The sequence below is a fragment of the Scylla paramamosain genome, unplaced genomic scaffold, assembly GCF_035594125.1.
Source record: "Scylla paramamosain isolate STU-SP2022 unplaced genomic scaffold, ASM3559412v1 Contig11, whole genome shotgun sequence".
Lineage (NCBI taxonomy): Eukaryota > Metazoa > Arthropoda > Malacostraca > Decapoda > Portunidae > Scylla > Scylla paramamosain.
In genome coordinates, this window is record NW_026973676.1 from 1140001 (window position 1) to 1160286 (window position 20286).

The 20286-nt window shown below is 41.0% G+C and overlaps 1 protein-coding gene and 1 long non-coding RNA gene across 4 annotated transcripts in view; one reads left to right on the forward strand and one right to left on the reverse strand.

Annotated features, from left to right (window-relative positions):
• LOC135097032 (uncharacterized) overlaps positions 1-6634 on the forward strand; it is an 8713-nt gene extending 2079 nt beyond the window's left edge. Inside the window, exons 1-3 of one of the 3 annotated variants that reach the window (XR_010265310.1) lie at positions 2035-2485; positions 4873-5034; positions 5471-6634. This is a non-coding gene — a long non-coding RNA (uncharacterized LOC135097032). Of the gene's footprint in view, positions 1-2034; positions 2486-4872; positions 5035-5470 lie in introns of those variants that run through there. The other 2 variants (XR_010265311.1, XR_010265312.1) reach the window with 2 other exon arrangements.
• A 1590-nt stretch (positions 6635-8224) lies between these two features.
• On the reverse strand, positions 8225-19713 carry LOC135097063 (uncharacterized). The gene is made up of 10 exons (XM_063998830.1): positions 18629-19713; positions 18180-18353; positions 12946-13095; positions 12180-12286; positions 11250-11445; positions 10628-10754; positions 9944-10129; positions 9521-9643; positions 9053-9161; positions 8225-8847 (listed from the first exon to the last, which is right to left on the reverse strand). Exons 4-8 carry the CDS (start codon positions 12194-12196, stop codon positions 9549-9551), a joined length of 621 nt encoding a protein of 206 aa, XP_063854900.1. The 5' UTR covers positions 12197-12286; positions 12946-13095; positions 18180-18353; positions 18629-19713; the 3' UTR covers positions 8225-8847; positions 9053-9161; positions 9521-9548.
• Positions 19714-20286: the final 573 nt, after the last annotated feature.

Below are 20286 nucleotides of genomic sequence, written 5' to 3' on the forward strand. Positions count from 1 at the left end.
AAAAGAATGGTCTAGCAGTAATATAAGAGGATCAAAGAGAGGACCCCGCGAGATGCCACGAAGGTCACAAGTTTATGAGCATACCACAGAGGGTTTTCACAGAGGGTGCGAGGAAATAGATGAAAAATTAAAGTAATATATATTTTTGCACGCGTATGCTATCTATTGTGACGAGAGAGAAAAAAAAATATCAGGGAAATATATAATAAACAAATAAACGAATAAATAAATAAATATACAAATAAGCTTAATTGAACAAATATTATAAATTCAATTACGAAAAACAATCCATTATGATAATCGAGATATGACAAAATGTATATTTCCAGAAACAAGATTATGAAAAACTATAGAATTTCACAGCAATACTTAGAGATAACGATATCTAAAGATTATACATGGAGAGATACTGAAGATACAAACTTAATATAACCTAAACACCAAGAAATTATGGCTACCAATTAGATATATTAGGTAAAATAGAGGTACTGACAGACAAGTCCAGGGTGACAAAAAGAGATGGAGGGATTTAAACTATGGAGGGATATTGAGATAGTAGGAAATATAATTATGACGAGACACAGAGAGAGAGAGAGAGAGAGAGAGAGAGAGAGAGAGAGAGAGAGAGAGAGAGAGAGAGAGAGAGAGAGAGAGAGAGACCCATTCATTCTTCACCTGTCAACATCCCCAGGTCTGTCTGCCTTTCTGTCGACGACCCTAAGTGTCTTGACACCCCCTCAACTTTTTCTTCATTAACTTGTGCAACATTCGCGGTCTAAGATCTAATTTTAAATCTGTACAACACCACCTCTCCTCTTCTAAACCTCATCTTCTTTTCCTCACATAAACTCGGGTGTCTGAGGCAAGTGACAGTACCCTTTTACTGTTTTTGTTTTGTAATGCAGTTTAGTACAGAGCAGAAATTCGTGTTACCAAATGGTTCAGCTTCTTACTTAACTTTTATAAATTTCTAGAGATCTATTTAGGTTTTCAGAGGTATTTTCGTGACTCTAGGAAAAAAATAATCCAGCTCTACGTGTTTCTTATGTAATTCAACTTATTACACAACAGGAATCCGTGTTATCATATCTTCCCGCGTCTTATCTGAACTTTTATCATGTTCTGGTCTGTTATTTAAGTTTTCAAAGGCATTTTCATGACTAGCACAAAAATCCATCTATTCTTGTTTGTTCTGTAATTTTTATATAACAGAAGAGAAACTCGTATCCTCAAACGATCTGGCGTCTTATCTTTCTTAATTTTTATCAGGTTCTAGTAGAAATTATGTACGTTTTTATGTTTCTGGGTAAAAAAGAAAAATCTATCTTCTCTGTTTATTCTGTAATTCATTTAACTACAGCAGAACAAGAACAACATTCTAAAACATTCCGGTTGCGTTGCGAGAAGTTTTGTGGAGCAGTTGTGAAATATTGTCTGCTGCTGAATTACTGACGTGTCCTTAAGCTTCACCTATATTGTAATAGCACGTGTTTCTTGATTTCTGGCCTGGTGTTCTAGAGTGTATGGTGTCTTATATAGGGAACAGTGAGAAAGGACCTTCACTCCTCTCCCTGTGTCGGTCAAGAAAACCGAACAGTCCCCTTTACAAGATAAAACCCCTCTGTAACCTGGCTTTGGTCTGTATGACATCAAATCGCTCCACTCCCTCCCTTATCCACTCTTTAAATTCCCTTATACTCTTTACCCAATCTTAATAACCCTAGGAACACCTCAGCAATATAATATCTTAAGAGTCTTCTGTGGAATCAACTCAGACAGGTTGGAATTACTTGAATCGCGCTGACACACCTTCTCCTCACACTCCGTCTCTTAAACGTCCTTTAAATTCCCCTATACTCTTTACCCAAGCTTATTAACCCCACAGATACTTTCTTACTACAATATCTTAAGTCTAATACGTAATCATATCAGAGGCTGGAATTGTTTGAATTTCGCGCGAAAACATCCGCTCTTCACACCATCTAAATTGTATTATACTCCTTATCCAAGCTTATTAAGCCTAGGAACACTTCAGAAATACAATATCTTAATAGTATAGTGCGGAATCATGCCTTTACACGCTTCAGTTACGCTCTAATAAACTCCTTTCAATAGCGAGAAAATATGAGCTGTCAAGTGAATGGCATCCACCATCACCATGACAACGGGTCGTGAATAGCCAATCCCAGCTCGCCATTTCATCCGGGACCTCAAGATGGCCACACTGATACAATATAGTTTAATTTCCAGCCAAGATGAGAGTTAACCGAGACATATATGGTGGATAAAAAGCTCTTAAAAATATGGGTGTTCCGAGGAAAGTATACCACTAGGGAATGTGGGTTACATTAGTAATGGAGGAATATTTTGACAGCAGACGAAACTAAAGGTACAGTTACTAGTTAGTGTTTTTGTGTGTTTGTTTATGTGTGTGTCGTGGAGGAGTGATCTGTGCCTGTCCATGTGGCTGTATAATGAACCAGGCGTGAGTATTCAGCATTTGACCAAACACACTCACGCAGAGACTGTCCCTTTAAACCTTCGTCCCTTTAAACCGTACCCAAATAAACGCTTTCGATTCGCGTAGGCAGACCAGGCTAGCTCTCTCTGACCGGGCCATGTGACGTATTTTTAGTCATGGTCCTAGTGAGAGTAACCCGCCGGCTAGGGAGTCTAGGAGTGTTAACTGGTTATTTAACAGAGTAGAAGATGAGAGAGATACTGGAATGTGTGATGGATGAGTGACAGGGAGAAGAAAGGTGTAATCTGTTTGACGTAAGGGTGACAGGCTGTGTGCGTCCGTGTGTACATGTATGTGGGTGGGTGTGGGTGACTGGGTGTGTGTGGTGGGTCAGTGTCCGTATGTATGTGTGTATTACCCTTGTGAGACCCGCTATGTGTGTGTGTGTGTGTGTGTGTAGGGAGGGAGAGACACGTGAGTAAAGAAGGGAGGATGGGGGTCAGGAAAGAGGAGGAGGAGGAAGAGGGCTGACTGGGTGGAGCTCTTAAAGATAGTATTCAGAAATTACGTGTTTTCTTGACGGCTTCGCTGAGTCACTGTGTTAGGGAAGAGGAAGAGGAGGAGGAGGAGGATATAGAAGTGATGTAAGCATAGGTAGGTTTTAAGTTAGTGTCGGTAAGGTTTAGGTGAGGTTAATTAAGAATAGGTGATGTTAGGTTAGGTTAGGCCACGTAAGTTGAAGTGTGTTAGATTGTAAGGTTAAGTAAGGTTTGGCTGTGTAAAAGATGAGGTGAGGTTTGGTTAAGATAGTGTGTTAGGTTAGGTAAGTTAAGGATAGGTTAGACTAGCATAGTTTAGGTTATATTAGATGAATTTACATTAACTTGCATAAGTTAGATTAGATTAGATTAAAGTAAGATTTGGATGACATAGCTTACGTTAGATCATGTTAAGTTATAGCAGATTAATTAGGTTAGTTAAGGTAATTGAGTTAGCAAAGGTTGCATTAGGTTAAACTAGCATAAGTGAAGAAGTTAAGTTAGATTAGGTGAGGAATGAGTAGGTTAGATGAGAGGAGGTGAGGTTAGGTTAGATTAGGTGAGGTTTGGTTAGATTATGTTAGGTGAGGTTAGGTTAGATTAGGTTACGTGAGGTGAGGTTTGGTTAAATTAGGTGAGGTGAGGTTTGGTTAGGTTAGGTGAGGTGAGGTTTGGTTAGATTACGTTAGTTGAGGTTAGGTTAGATTAGGTGAGGTGAGGTTTGGTTAGATTAGGTGAGGTGAGGTTTGGTTAGATTAGGTGAGGTGAGGTGAGGTTTGGTTAGATTACGTTAGGTGAGGTGAGATTAAGTTAGGTTACAGTGAGGCGTCTCGAAGTCATGAGAGACATTGGCGGGGACAGAGATGGTACCTTGCCAACTCCACCTGAGAGAGAGAGGGGGGTCAGACTACTGCTTCATATAAGGACTGTCTTTAGAATTAACTTCCCTATGTTAATGTGTTAGTTTTCATATTTATTAAGAGAGAGAGAGAGAGAGAGAGAGAGAGAGAGAGAGAGAGAGGCAATATGGTGTAAGTAAAGGAACTAAAAATGTACTTCAAATGGCTTGGTTCTCTCTCTCTCTCTCTCTCTCTCTCTCTCTCTCTCTCTCTCTCTCTCTCTCTCTCTCTCTCTCTCTCTCTCTCTCTCTCTCTCTCTCTCTCTCTCTCTCTCTCTCTCTCTCTCTCTCTCTCTCTCTCTCTCTCTCTCTCTCTCTCTCTCTCTCTCTCTCTCTCTCTCTCTCTCTCTCTCTCTCTCTCTCTCTCTCTCTCTCTCTCTCTCTCTCTCTCTCTCTCTCTCTCTCTCTATAGACTTCACTTTCATCCAGGTAGAAAATAAATCTTGTAAAATAACATTAGGTCTCGTCTATCATCCTGTAGTCCAGTCACCCGCTACGGACAAAAAACTTTGACCTTATTGCGGACATTTGCTGCATTAATAATTGCATAATTATGGGGGATCTTAATTATCCAGTCACTCTCAAGACATCTTTATTTGTTCTACAACCACATCCAGTCTTAGAACTGGGAAGAAATTGCAAAATGCCAACTTTACATCTTGTAGATGGTTATAAAGGAGCATGCATTGCTTCTGATGCTGCTAATTGTTTTGTTTCACAGTGAAAGGCTTTAAGTGTAGTTGGAAAATATCATAGGAAAAAAATTGTAGTTAATATTGGATGCAAAATATCAAAGTAAGATTAGCTGAAGAATTTTTAATGTTGGGAATAGCAATCCATATATATATATATATATATATATATATATATATATATATATATATATATATATATATATATATATATATATATATATATATATATGGGGAGTACATTTTTTGTAACAGTGTGAATGATAAGATTCCACTTTTCAGTGTTGCCATGGTGACGGTGGTGGTGGGCATGATACAGATGCAGGAGGTGGAGTTTGTGCCCGATGGAGACATGCAGGTGGACAAATTGTGTTGGTCATTGGTCAGACTGGAGTTTACATGTGTACCTCCTTCACCATCATTGGTGGACACTTCACCATGAGTGTTAGTGAAATGTGCTCTCTTTGTTACTTTATTTGTATATCAGAAAAATTTAAGGCCAGTTAGTTGTCTAGACTTTAAGTCTTAAAATGAGAAAATCAATCTACATAATTTTTTAAAAGCAAACAGTTAAGGCATTGTAAAGTAAAAGTCAAAATATATTTTGGTTTTTTTTTTTTTTGCAATCAACAACTTTCATGTAAAATGAAATAAATACATTCATCAAACTTAATATCATATTTAATAACAGCTAGAGATACCAATTTGCAGATGTCTGGAAAATTTGTATGATAATCTTGTGGCCAACAAGAAAGGATACAATGAATGATGACTTATTATTGTAAGAAATCTTTCAGAGTTGTTGTTGTGTACTTCCACATTCCATGGAGACAGGTTTTTCCTTCACTTTTCACCATTTAAAAAGTGATAATTTCAACAGGATGCTTGAGCTGTCACGGTGCTGCTGCTGCTGTCTGCCATCATCCCCCTGACACAGACCACCCTGCAGACATCTTCATCCTGGGTGCCACACATTTATGGTATCATTCAAAATGTCCTTCAAAGAAACCCCTTTGTAATCCAACACACTTAGCCCATTAATCCTTCCATTTCTCATCAATTTGTTCAACATTCATATTTTTCCCTTATAGGGTTGAACAATTTTCATGGGTTCAGAGCAAAAGGCTTCCTCATTTTTCCCCAAGGTATTCTCGGATGGTAAGCAGGTTTGACTCTGGAGCAAACCTGACCAAGGGCTACTGCCCAAGGCTACAGAGGTTCCTCTCCCTGAGGCTGAATGCACCATGTGAGATGGTTCTGTTATGTGGATGAATGTCATGGTGGATAGCAGTGCCACCACATTCCTACAATCATCCATCACTCCACTGCTCAAACGCTTCTGCAACCAATGATAGGTATGCTGCCACATTCTGCATGGTCTCCTTGGCTCTCAGATAAGGATACTGTCAACAGGTTTGTGATTGCCAAAAAATCATAAGGAGCTATGTCTGAAAAGTCCAGAGAGAGAGAGAGCGCGAGAGAGAGAGAGAGAGAGAAAGAATGAGCAAGAGAAAGAGTAGGATGAAGCAAAGGAAGAGTCAAGAGAGAGGAAGAGAGAGTAGGACAAGAAAAAACAGAACAAATAAATCCCCTACACGTCTTGTCTCCATTCACACAAGCCATGAAAAGCTTGTCCATCCCTGAGTGCTCAGAAGCAGTGTTCCACTGATGATGTGGAAACTTGAGACACCCAATCATTTAATGGGCTTTAGTAGGTTTTGTCACCAGTCTTCTGTGTGTCACTGACTACATTTTGAAATTTTTATGTTCTATTTAATTTTGTGTGTATGTACACAATGTTTATGGTCAATAAACTATTTATAAAACTATTTATCTGTGTGAGTAAGATAAAAGCAGTTATTGTTATTATTATTATTATTATTATTATTATTATTATTATTATTATTATTATTATTATTATTATTATTACACATTTTCCTCCTTGTATTTAAATATTATTATTATTATTATTATTATTATTATTATTATTATTATTATTATTATCATGAATTGTTCTTGTTTATAAATAAAATACTGTAACTGATTATTATTATTTTTTATTCATTTAGACTCTCTCTCTCTCTCTCTCTCTCTCTCTCTCTCTCTCTCTCTCTCTCTCTCTCTCTCTCTCTCTCTCTCTCTCTCTCTCGAATAAAATGACTGGTGAGGAACTCTAATAATTAAAGTGCTAAAAATTCCATTAAACTACGAGAAATAAGACAAATAATTGATGACACACCTAATAACACAAACAAGGAGTAACAAACAAAACTTAAGCCAGAAAACACGAAAAGATAAAACTATCATATAAAGAAATACGAAGTTAAAAAAAAAAAAAATCATGAATATCAAATAAATAACTCACATATAATCAATAAACACGTAAGGAACAGTAAATAAACAATTAAGCCGTTCATTGCAAGGGCCACAGTCAGAAAGTGAAAAAAAAAAAAAATGCTTAGTTAAATACCGAGGCTAAATAAAACAAGGAATTAGACAAATTACAAATAATTAATAAATAAACACATAAGGAATAATGAATAAACAAAAATTAAGCCAGGAAGACTATTATAATTATTGCAAGGAGACAATATGTATGTATGTATATGTATTGTATGTAATTCGAGGTTAAAATGGCTTAAATCTGACCAACAGCAGGCCATAAGTGAAGGTGTTCCTCAAGGCAGGGAAGGGGGGGGAGCAATGAATAGGAGAGGGGCTATAAACTATTGGGGGATAACAGTCCCAATGACTATTAATTAATGACGCATCCAGTTTAGCGTGTGTATTTTTCGCGTTGTGATAATTTAAAGGTTTCCTCGCGTTTTTATCTTTATTTATTTATTAATTTATTTATTTTATTTATTTATTTTATTTTTTTGGCAGGTGTTATATTTGTTGAGTGTTTTAAGTAACTGTGGCTCATTGCATCAAAACTCCATTCATTACCTTCGTGGGAAGGTTCAATTTGGCAAGGTTTTTTTTCGCATTTTGGGTTTTGTAGTAAATTATGCATTTTCTCATATTTTTCTTTGCTGGTATTGTCCCTTCCACGCCATATATGACTGGAAAGTTGGGGGCGCCTTCCCCCCCACCCTCCACTGCTACGTTTTTTTTTCTTAATCAGTCAACCAATCAATCAATCCCTTCATGAATCATACCCATTTCCAGGTGTCACCCCCACCCATAGATCTCTCATTCTGTCATGTATGAACAAATGCTAAGGGCAAGCTGAACAAGTACAAAGGGCAAGCCAGCTGTCTCTTTTAATATTCTTGCCTGAAATAAGATTATAAATGAGGGTCTATTAATCATCCATTAAATAATCCATTTTTATTGCTTTCTCATTCTTCTTCCTCTGTGTATTGTTAAATTGGATGGTTATATCATTGTCCCTTCCTGTGTTTTAGTGTGCCATTACCTGTCCTCTCTTCCAGCTGATATTTAGTTTGTACTAAAATAGACTGGCATAACTTTACAATTTATACACAAATAATAAACCAATAAACCAATAAACCAATAATGCATTGAAATTATGCATGATAGGAGTGGACATTTCCACTCTACATCATTAATGAATGCATGATGAGACGCACACTATTACAAAGCTAATGAGTTCAATACAAACACTCAATAACAAATTCAATAACTTTATTAAAAATAGCAAACTTTATAAATCATGAAACCAGAAAACTTTAAGAACCTGGGGCTATAACATCAAATGCACAATAATGCAAACACTTTTTACACACACACACACACACACACACACACTCTTTAATGATATTTCCTAATATACAGTATAATTCCAGAGAGAGAGAGAGAGAGAGAGAGAGAGAGAGAGAGAGAGAGAGAGAGAGAGAGAGAGAGAGAGAGAGAGAGAGAGAGAGAGAGAGAGAGAGAGAGAGAGAGAGAGAGAGAGAGAGAGAGAGAGAGAGAGAGAGAATGATGTGACATGACATCTTTAAGTACAAATGAGTATATAGTAACCATACACTGATACTTGTCCCCTTATACAGTGATAAGTTTACCCAAACACAATGGACACGGATGGAACTTTTGGAGGCTAAAGTGCTCCAGGTGACTGGTGGACTCCATTTCATTGCGGAGGTCCAGGATTCTCTGCACAGTTGGGCTTTTGGTGTCAGTGGAAGTGGTGGCAGTGTGGCAGCAGTAACAGTTTTGGTCTTTTTTGGTGTTTGAGGCGCTCGTCAGCCACCTTTCCACTGCTGGTGGGTGTCTCAGACTCACTGGTTCCTGTTCCACATCAAGAGTGTTAGCAGATGCCACTTGTATTTCATCTACTTAGTACATTACATCATTACATAAATAACTGGTGTTATCTGATATTAAAGTGCTAATGAGCAACATGCCACAGAAATCTGTTTATTTCAAGAAAATTATGAAGATAATAATAATGTTTTGTTGCACTTCATAAGATGGCTCAGTTTTTACTACTCACCAACACTGCTAATGATAGCAACTGGACTCTTAAGGACGCTGCTTATCTTCTCGAGCTGCTCAAGGTCATGATCTGCTTCCTTTTCCTGCACCAGCTTTGATATCAAATCCTGCAGGAAACAACTGTGTTAATTCACATTTTGAATAAATCTAATAGATGAAATTTCACTTACAACACCCTTATGTGTCTCTGGTGACTCATGGAGGACAGATACATCACCTGAGACTAAATGGTCAGTGAAGAAGTTGACCCTTGATCCTGGCTAATCACATTAAGTACATTAAACACTCCTGTTAACTAATAAATGAGGGGTAGATTTCTCTGGAAGGTTACATTACACCGTTTGAGATGCAGCAGAGATCACTAACCTGCCAGCAATTGAATAAGAATTGTGTGAGATGCAGCAGAAATCACTAATCTGCCATGACATGAATAAGAAGTGTGTGAGATGCAAAAGAGAGCACTAACCTGCTGAGTGGTTTTGCTTCATTTCCTCTCATTCATGATGGAGGCTGGCAAGGTCTAACTGGCGTTCTCGAGCTTGCTGCTTCATCACTCCTCGCTGCAACTGGTAGATGGTGATGTAGTCACCTGAAAAAGGATAAAATTCTTCATTAAAAGACCAAGGAAATGGCATAGAGTAAACAGTAAACACTTCCTCCACTTCACTTTTACAGATGATTCAGTTGCAGCTTCTATTCAAGCTCAGTTCCTCCCAATCTTGTTGTTTCTCCTGATAAAACAATAAGTTTGTTTCTCTCAACTTTTCTTAATACAGCCTCAATAAACAAATCCAATAACAATGCTTTTATTTTGTTATTAATTAAAAAAATTGAGCATCAGTGAGGAAAAATTATTTGCTTTATTATTAGAGAATATAAACTTTCTTACCTTTTGGTTCAGTTATGACATCTTCAGACAACTTTTCATGAGCAAGAGATTCTCCCAGCAGTTTGTTATACTTATCGCTCTCACAGTCTAGCTGAACCTGAAGACTGCTGCACTCACTCTCCAACCTGCTAACCTCAGATGTCAGTGTAGCCACTTGACCCAGCAATTTCCCCTTGGTATCTGTACCTGGAGGTGAAAAATTGATGCAACAGAGGGCCAGACAAGAATGACCAATGGAAGTAATTAGACGTAATGTAAGAAGTGGGTATAAGACTAAGGGAAATAGAAGGGCAATGGAGAGAGGGTTAGATGCACCAGAAATGTCTGTGGAGCCAGGAAAAATTTAAACTTGTAACAGAGATAACTAAGAGCAACTGTGAATGAATAAATGTGATGTGGCCTCAACCCATGACTGGGAAAATGCAAAAGCAGCACCTCAGACACCAGGACCATGATGACTGGCAGCTCACAAAATTATCTGCTGGCCTAGTCACCACAGGAGGCTAATCCACAGCTAATCCTATCAGCTGATCATCTTGGGTGAAGTAATTGTTTATCAGTCTGGCTGTTGAGTCCTGATGCAGAGATGTGTGTGTGTGTGTGTGTGTGCACTTTGGAAAGCCTCCCTCCATGGAGAATGTCAGTTTGATATACAAATATATATTCATGTGGATGGTAGCTCACATTTAGCTTCTGAGTTCTCACATGAAGACATGCCATCCTTGTCTTTTTCCTCTGAGGGAGTGACTTTATACTCTGTGATAAGTGCATGCAGCTCACTATTCTGTCTTGTGACGTCTTTGATTTCTATCTGTGAAAGACACAAGAAGGCAGTAAGTTAACTTGTTTAACATGCCACATCATTTTATATATATTATGCCAAGTTTAAACAGGAAAGCCTCACCAGAAGCATCAACTAAAGACCAAAGTGATTAACAAATCTTTCACTTTACCAGCCTTAATGACAAAAACTGCTGATGTAGCATCCCATCCATATCCTGCATTTTTACACCTTCATGATTCCCACACTGCATCATTTGTTCATGTCTTAAAGACACGGTCATGACAGAGTAGTCCTCACACTCCTGTCAGTGCTCTTCTGCATACACTTGAGCCTTGCACACTCCAAGCATTCCTTCCACTCATCCTTCCACATCTAAAGCACCATAGTACTCTTTACCCATTTTTAAGGAAACTGTCTCCGTGCATAAACAAACACACAACCTCACGTACTCCATGTATTGTTTTCAGTAATGATTAATCTTACAAAGTACACCAAACTAATATACAAAGACACTTGTGGTACCTTTGAAAGTTTGAGCTTATCTTCTAGTTGTTTAATCAGCTCTGTCAACGTGATATTTTCTTGAGCAAGGTGGTCGTGGCTGAGGCCATTCTCTTCAAAGTGGCTGTGGTTGTGGACCGTCACCAGCTGACCACTAAGGGACTCTGTCTTCTCCCACAACACAGTGATCTTGCGCTCTTTCTGCAACGCCTTTTGCCTGGTGAACAGCGTGGCAAGTGCACATACATTAGAACAGTATGTGACCAATGATGCCTCCATTCTACATTGCCATGACAAGAATACAGGGCTTTACTGAACATAAACCAATGACGCCTCCATTCTACATTGCCATGACAAGAATACAGGGCTTTACTGAACATAAACCAAGGATTCCCTCCTCCTCTCTCTAAGGGTTATGGTTCTCTCAACAGTTACAGCGTGGTGTGAGAGATGCAGTGCTGTCAAGGCTTTACTATTTACAGGAAGCAACACACCAATAAATAAATGTTACTTTGGAAATGAAACTGAATAATCAAAGGCTTTATATCTCATGAACTTCCCTTCTTTAATAAACTGTCTTCAAGCTGACAGACTCCAGTAGTATTGCATCTTAGGAATATTCTACAGCTGATTTCATAATAACTGCTCTCTAAAACTGACTACATGCCTCCTTCCCTGCCTCCTATAGACTCTACTCAACAATTGTTGTTATTCTGTTGATGCTGGTGTGACAGTTAACCAGTATATTAATTCCTTAGTTATGTACACTCTAGAATGGTGGTTCATTTTATCTACCAGTGATTGGAATTCCCAGCTTCTAAGTATTACATTATTATTTGTTGATTGGTACCATTTGTATGCAATCAGAGAAAGATTTCAATATAAAAACATATCCATGTTACTGTTACCTTTCAGAATGTAAACCAAAATGAAAACTATGTAAATTCTTACTTTAGATTTGTTGTCATTTCATTGAATGATGTAATTTCTTGGTTCTTGTGCTTCTTCAAATGCAGTCCCTTGTCTGGTTTCTCTGTCAATTCTAATTTCTTATTGCTCTGTGGAAAAACAAAGTGCAAATGTTTAGGATGAACTGATTCAGTAGTATTGCTGTTCACAATTTCTGCAGGAAGTTTACTCCATATATTTACTATACGATTAAAGAAAAAATGTTTGGCCTTGTGGGATTTAAAACGTTTGGGTATAATCTTGAATCCATTATTTCTTGTTAGGTAGAATGAATGAGGAGGAGGAGGAGGAGGAGGAGGAGGAGGAGGAGGAGGAAAGAGAAACAAAGATAGGAGGGAAGGAAGAAAGGAAGAAAAGGGAATAAGAGATTAAGAGAGAGAGAGAGAGAGAGAGAGAGAGAGAGAGAGAGAGAGAGAGAGAGAGAGAGAGAGAGAGAGAGAGAGAGAGAGAGAGAGAGAGAGAGAGAGAGAGAGAGAGAGAGAGAGAGAGAGAGAGAGAGAAACACACTAAAAAGTAATAAAGAATAATAATAAACTAAAAGAATCAATCTCTCTGTCTCTCTCTCTCTCTCTCTCTCTCTCTCCCCCCTTACCCTCCCCTCACCCATCTCTCCTCCCCATCACACTCATTCATTCATTTCCATAACACACAGGCACCCATTCCTCCATCACCCACACACCCCACCCACTCTCCCCAAAACCCTTACTGCAGTCTAGTTTCCCTTCCTCCCTGACCCTCACACACTCACCCAGGGGTCGCTCGAGGGTCTTGGAGGGCGTGTGCACTATTGGAAGGGAGGTCCGAGGCTTCACGTTCCTGCTGCGCCCAGTGGAGAAAGTCTCAGCCTTGCTCATGATACCTGGGTCGTCATCCCAAGAGGAACTGTTAGCGTCCGATTCTGCGGAGATAAAAAGGAGGAAGTTAGCCTGGGGAGAAGGCGTGGGGAGACAAGTGACAGGTGTGGGAGTGTGGAATGGGGGTGGGAGCTGATGTTAGTGAGGTCAGGATATGGGAGGGGGAGAGAAGGGAAGGTTAGTTTGGGGAGATGTGTCAGTGAGGTAGAGGGGTTCAGAGGGGCGTGGGGAGCAACAGGGGGAGGAAAAGGTTAGTGTATTGGGAGAGTAGGGAGACACTCAGGAGGGGAGAGGAGAAATAAGCAGAGATTGAATGAGGGGGGAATGGAGAGATTGAGGGGAGAGAGAGAGAGAGAGAGAGAGAGAGAGAGAGAGAGAGAGAGAGAGAGAGAGAGAGAGAGAGAGAGAGAGAGAGAGAGAGAGAGAGAGAGAGAGAGAGAGAGAGAGAGAGAGAGAGAGAGAGAGAGAGAGAGAGAGAGAATTATTCATAACTTCTATGATGTCTGGAGGAGAGCTAGGAGGAGGAGGAGGAGGAGGAGGAGGAGGAGGAGGAGGAGGAGGAGGAGGAGGAGGAGGAGGAGGAGGAGGAGGAGGAGGAGACAATCATTCACATTATTATTCCAAAACAACCTGTTGACTCTCTCTCTCTCTCTCTCTCTCTCTCTCTCTCTCTCTCTCTCTCTCTCTCTCTCTCTCTCTCTCTCTCTCTCTCTCTCTCTCTCTCTCTCTCTCTCTCTCTCTCTCTCTCTCTCTCTCTCTCTCTCTCTCTCTCTCTCTCTCCTTCCTCTTCCTTAATTTGCAATTATTCTTTACTTTTCCTCTTCCTTTTTCTTCTTATCTCCCTCCTCCTCCTGTTCCTCTTCTTCTCACCCTCCTCCTCCTCCTACACCTTCACTTCCTGATCTTCCTATTTCTTCTTCCTCCTCCTCCCTTTTTTTTAATTTCCTTTACTCCTCCTCCTCTTCCATGTTCTCACTGTTGCATTCAAGCCAATCCACCTTCCCCTCTCCCCTCCCCTTCCATCAATCACCCTCTCCCCACCTCTTCTTCTCCCATCATCCCTTCCTACCCTTCCAACACATAACTTATAACACAGCCAACCCTCTCCCCTCTCCCCTCTCTCCTCTCTCCCCTCTACTATCCTTTCATAAGAACATAAGAAATAGGGGAAGCTGCAAGAAGCGACCAGGCTTACATGTGGCAGTCCCTGTATGAAATATACCTACCTTTTTCCACCTATCGTCCCCATCCATAAATCCGTCTAATCTTCTCTTAAAGCTCCCTAATGTTTTAGCACTAACAATGCTAACAATGTGATTACTGAGTCCATTCCATTCATCTACCAGTCTATTTGAAAGCCAATTTTTTACTATCTCTTTTTAAATCTAAGTTATTCTCTTGAACCCGTTATTTCTTGTTCTATCCTGGTTGCTGATCCTAAGAATTTTGCTTACATCCCCCTTGTTATAACCCTTATACCACTTAAAGACTTCTATCAGGTCCCTTCTTAACCTACGTCTCTCTAAAGAATGTAAATTTAACAGCTTCAGTCTCGCCTCGTAAGGAATACTCCTCATCCCCTGTATCCTTTTAGTCATTCTCCTCTGTACTGATTCTAATAGACCTATATCTTTCCTGTAATGTGGGAACCAAAACTGCACAGCATAGTCTAGATGAGGTCTGACCAGAGCCAAATATAACTTTAATATTACTTCGGGCCTTCTACTTTTAACACTCCTAAAAATTAATCCTAATACCACCCTATTTGCCATGTTTCTGGCCTCTATACATTGCTTTCTTAGACGGAGTTCAGAGCTAACTATAACCCCTAAATCTTTTTCATACCCTGAACCTACCAGAGTTTCGTTGTTTATTGTGTACCTACTGTGTGGGTTTTCCTCTACCTACACTCAGTACTTTGCATTTGTTGATATTAAACTGCATTTGCCATCTGTGTCCATTCGTTCATCCTATCTAAATCTGCCTGCAAGGTGATGGCATCTGATCTACCTGTCTTTGTGTCACAGCATGATCCAGATATAGGATGTCATAACTATCACCATTATCTGCTGCCTTGTACACTTTACTGTAAAAAAATTAACAAGTTTGTCAGGCAAGACTTCCCCTTCATGAAGCCATGCTGTGATTGATTTATCAAGTTATGTTTGTCTAAATGCTCCCTAATGTTCTTTGTTGTTATTGACTATTATTTTACCTACAACAGAAGTTAAGCTAATGTAATTAGACATTAAAGTATTATCTTCTTTCTTAAAGATGGGTACTACATGTTTGTCTAAATGCTCCCTAATGTTCTTTGCTGTTATTGACTCCATTATTTTACCTACAACAGAAGTTAAGCTAATGTAATTAGACATTCAAGTATTATCTTCTTTCTTAAAGATGGGTACTACATTAGCCTGCCTCCACATTACTGGTACCTCACCTGACTCCAGTGATTTCCTAAAGACAGAAACTAACGGCTCACTAATAACCTCTTTGCATTCCTTAAATACTCTGGGATATATTTCATCAGGTCCTGGTGTCTTGAACATTTTTATCTATCTCCTGTTCCACTATCTCCCTAGTTATGGAAATATCTGTCAGCTTCTCATTCTCATCTGCTGTGAACACCTGTTCACTATCTGGCATATCCTGCATGTTTTCCTGGGTGAAGACAGTTAAATAACATTCATTCAGAATTTTACTAATCTCCCCCCAGAACTAACCAGCTCCCCATCTGCTGCCTTTAATAGACCTATTGTTTCCTTATTCTTTGTCCTGTATACCTGATAAAATCCCTTGGGGTCCGTCTTCGCCTGGCTGGCTACCTTTAATTCATAACTGCTTTTAGCTTTCCTCATTAACTTCCTGATTGTTTTAACTAATTCATTATATTGTGGCCTTAAAACCTCTTCCCTTGTCTTTATATACTTAAATAAACACTTCTTTTCTGCCCTATATAATGTTTTAACCTTGCAGTCATCCATTTAGGGTAATTTCTGTGATCTTATTGCTCTCTGCGGGATGTTTGCTAACTGCCCTGTATGCAATTTATCTACAAAATATTTATAAGACTCATCTACATTAACTTCACCTAATCTCCTCATCTTGGCCCCTTCTATCCTCTCCACTCCCTCATCTACTTACCTCAACCTCACCTCTCTCATCTCAGCATGACCTGCTCCTCCAACATAAACACATCTCCCCCTCTCTCCCTCCTCCGACCCTTCAAGACACATCTTGCCTCCTCTTGTCCTACACCCTCACACCTCACCTCACCTCCCTCACCTTGCCTTATCTACCTCACCCTGTGTCCGTTGCCAGTCAACTCCTTGGAGGTACCCTTTTAATTACTCAAAATCTGCTCTCCTAAGGTCAGGTATTTTACTAGTGTTTTTTGTTCCTAAAGGTTTTCTCCCATTTTAATTTGTACCTAATTTCCCACTGGTCACTGTTACCTAGCTGTCCTCCAACCTATATCTGTGTGCCTGCTTCCTCCCTGTTAGTTAGCATTAAATCTAGAATATTGTTTCCCCTTGTGGGTTCTACAATTACCTGTTTTGAAAAAATTATCCTGAATTACCTTAAGAAATTCCTCTGCTTCCCTGTTACCCACCATCAGGCTCCAGTCGATATTCATAAAATTAAAATCTCCTACCACACATACCTGACTGTACCTGCCTGCTCTATTTATTTCCTGCCAGTGAGGTGTTAATTTCCTTTGTACTGTTAAGTGGCCTGTACACTACTCCCAGCGCTACTGACTGTGATCCTTCCTTAATATCTACCCATATCGACTCTGTTTTGCTAAATGTTTTAATTCTACTGTTAATACAACACTGTAATGTGTCCCTAACATATAATGCGATGCCTCTTCCTCTCCTGTTTTTCCCTGTCTTTATAGAATAGTGTATAACCATCTATCTTAACTTCTGGATTAAATACTTTTCATGAAATATCTAACCAAATTTCTGTCAAAGCAATGATATCAAGGTTCTCTACACACGCCATTCCTCTAAGCAAGTCTATTTTATTCAGAATAATTCTACAATTCATGTAGTAAACACTTAAGCTATTCCTTGCCTTCTCTGAGAGAGAGAGAGAGAGAGAGAGAGAGAGAGAGAGAGAGAGAGAGAGAGAGAGAGAGAGAGAGAGAGAGAGAGAGAGAGAGAGAGAGAGAGAGAGAGAGAGAGAGAGGCCATTTTCTGTCTATGTCCGTGTGTCTGATTGTCATTCTATTTGCTTGCTTGTGCTCTCTCTCTCTCTCTCTCTCTCTCTCTCTCTCTCTCTCTCTCTCTCTCTCTGTTATTGGTCATTCCTTCCAATTACCTCTCTTCCTTCTCTTTTATCTTCTTCCTTCCTTTCTTCCTTCATTTATTTTCCTCTATTTCCTCCTCCTCTCAACCAGTAAGAAGAGGGAGATTAGGAGGATGAAGATGATATTAGAGAGAGAGAGAGAGAGAGAGAGAGAGAGAGAGAGAGAGAGAGAGAGAGAGAGAGAGAGAGAGAGAGAGAGAGAGAGAGAGAGAGAGAGAGAGAGAGAGAGAGAGAGAGAATTAAAATAAAAAAATAACTATATTAAGAATATTTTTTCGGAATTATGAATTAGATTTTTTCTTTTTTTTCTATCTTCTCTTCCTCTTTTTATCTTTCCTTCCTCCTCCTCCTCCTCTTTCTCCAGTTCATTTCCTTTCTTTCTTTCTTTCTTTCTTTCTCTCGCTTTCTCACTGTTTCTTTTTTGCCCTTGCTATAATCATTCTTTGTCTTTCTGTGTTTTCATATCTCTCTCTCTCTCTCTCTCTCTCTCTCTCTCTCTCTCTCTCTCTCTCTCTCTCTCAAAGAAACAAACAAACAAACGTCTTTTTCTTTCCCCACTCTTAACTCCCCAAAACTTTCACTCTCCCATTTCCATCTCTTCAAATTTCCTCATTCTCACCCCCATTATCACCCCAAACCCCCATTATCACCCCAAACCCTCATTAAGACATCCAAAAGCCGAAAACACCCAAATCACACCCTCATCCACCCCATTCCCCATTCACACCCACAAAAACAAATTTACCATCCCTTTCACCCCAAAACACCCCAAAAAACACACCATTCACTCGCTCATCACCCCTTGCCTTACCGAAGGACCTGGCATCGAGGGTCTTGGAGGAGGGGGAGCGGGCTGGGGGGAGAGAGGCTTGCTGTTTCCCCCACCCTCCCTGCAGAACCCCGTGGAAGACGTCTCTGCTTCGCTCATGATCCCAGGGTCGTCATCAAACACTGCCGCAGGGGGAGAGTACCCGTTGCCCTTGCCCTGTGGGAGATGGGGAGATTAGTGGGGGGATGAAATGGGGAGGTTGGGGAAAGAAAGGTGATGGGGAGGTGTGGTGAAACTGGAAGGTTGTTTATGATGGAAATGGGGAATCAGAGGAGCGGATGGGGAGGTTAAAGTGGGGAGATTAGTCTGGAGAGGTTGGGAGAAGGAAACTGAAGGGAAAATGTGTGCTTAGTTTAAGGTGTGAGATGGGGAGGAGATGGGGAGACAGCATTAGGGAGAGGCTGGGTGTGTCGCGAGGCCTGGTGACGTACACTTTCCACAGCAACCATCCTCGCCTGGTGATTCCAGACCTCCTACGCAAGCAGGTTGCAGCCCACCTCCATGCAGGCCACCAAGGTATAGACTCGATGCTCAGGAAAGCGCGACAGGCAGTATACTGGCCTGGCATTGAAGGGGACCTGAGGCACCATCGCAACTGCTGTGACACGTGCAACATACAACCCCCTGAGCCTCTCCTCTTCACTCCGCCCCCTGACTATCCCTTCCAGCAGACTGTGGTGGATTTGTTCCAGCTGGAGGGACACGACTACATCGTCTATGCAGACAGGCTCACGGGTTGGCTGGAGGTGTCTCAGCTGCCTGATGGCACAGAATCAGGCAGAATTAAGGATGTGGTGCGTCACCACTTCTCGAGATGGGGTGCCCCAGAGCAGCTCTCCATGGACGGAGGTACCAATCTAGGAAGTGAAGAGATGAAAAGTTTCCTCCAGAAGTGGGGGGTAGGAGTTCGGGTGTCCTCGGCGCACTTCCCACAGTCAAACGGAAGGGCAGAGGTGGCCGTGAAGTCCGCCAAGAGGATACTACCGGGAAACACTGGAGGTGATGGCAGTCTAGACAACGATAAGATCTCTCTTGCCTTGCTCCAGTACCTTAACACACCTCTACGGGACATCAATAGGTCACCGGCTCAGCTGGCAACGGGCCGCCAGCTACGGGATGGATTACCATCAGTGAAACGGAAGCTTGAGGTGGACAATTTTGGGAGGAGGACGCTGCGGCAGCGGGAACGTCAGATGGCGGACCACCACAACAGAGTGGTGGCTGACAGGAACGTCACACGCTCCCGCGCGCCTCTTGCGCCTGGTGACAGGGTTCTCCCAGGACCACCAGCACGGCAGGAGATGGAACAGAGCAGGTATCGTCATAGAAGCAAGCAAGGGACCACAGGCAGCATCTTGTCAGACTCGACGGTAGTGGCCGTATCTCCCTCAGAACGCGGCAACTCAGAACGGCTGCAGTGAGTTGCCATGTTCAAAAAGAAGCACTTAACCACTGTATTGCTGTGTTACGTTACCATTTTCTTCATTGACACATATAAAAACTTAATCCATCATTTGCTAACTGTTTCCTGTAAGGCTTCCACTGCGCAGAGGGGAGAATGGAGCCCACCAAGACGAGCGACTCCGGCAACACATGAATTACACATTAATTTCTGGCAAAATGAAGCAAAACACTGCAGATGTGTATAGAGTACTTCCCACTTAGTATTACTTCAACTATCAAATCCCCAAGCCTAACTCGCGGGACACCCTGCATATGGTATTACCAAGGTCCATCTACACTGGTCAGCCAGCCCAGCGGGGAGGAGAGGTGATGACGTCATCCCCGCCACACTTCCTGCGCCACCCCAGGACAGCTGACTTTTGGCGGGATGTTCGGGCACTTTGGCCTGACGCCTCAAGTTTGCTGTTGTTTACATATCGCTTGTGGACACTGGGCTAGCTGGAGTGTTCATCAAACCCTCCACAGTGCTGTAAACAAGTAAACATGCCGAACAATTGCTCAGTGTTTGGATGCAAGACACGAAAACAAAAACAGGTTTAGGTCACTTACCATATGGCCTTCCTGCCACGTCTTACAACACACACACACACACACACACACACACACACACACACACACACACCAT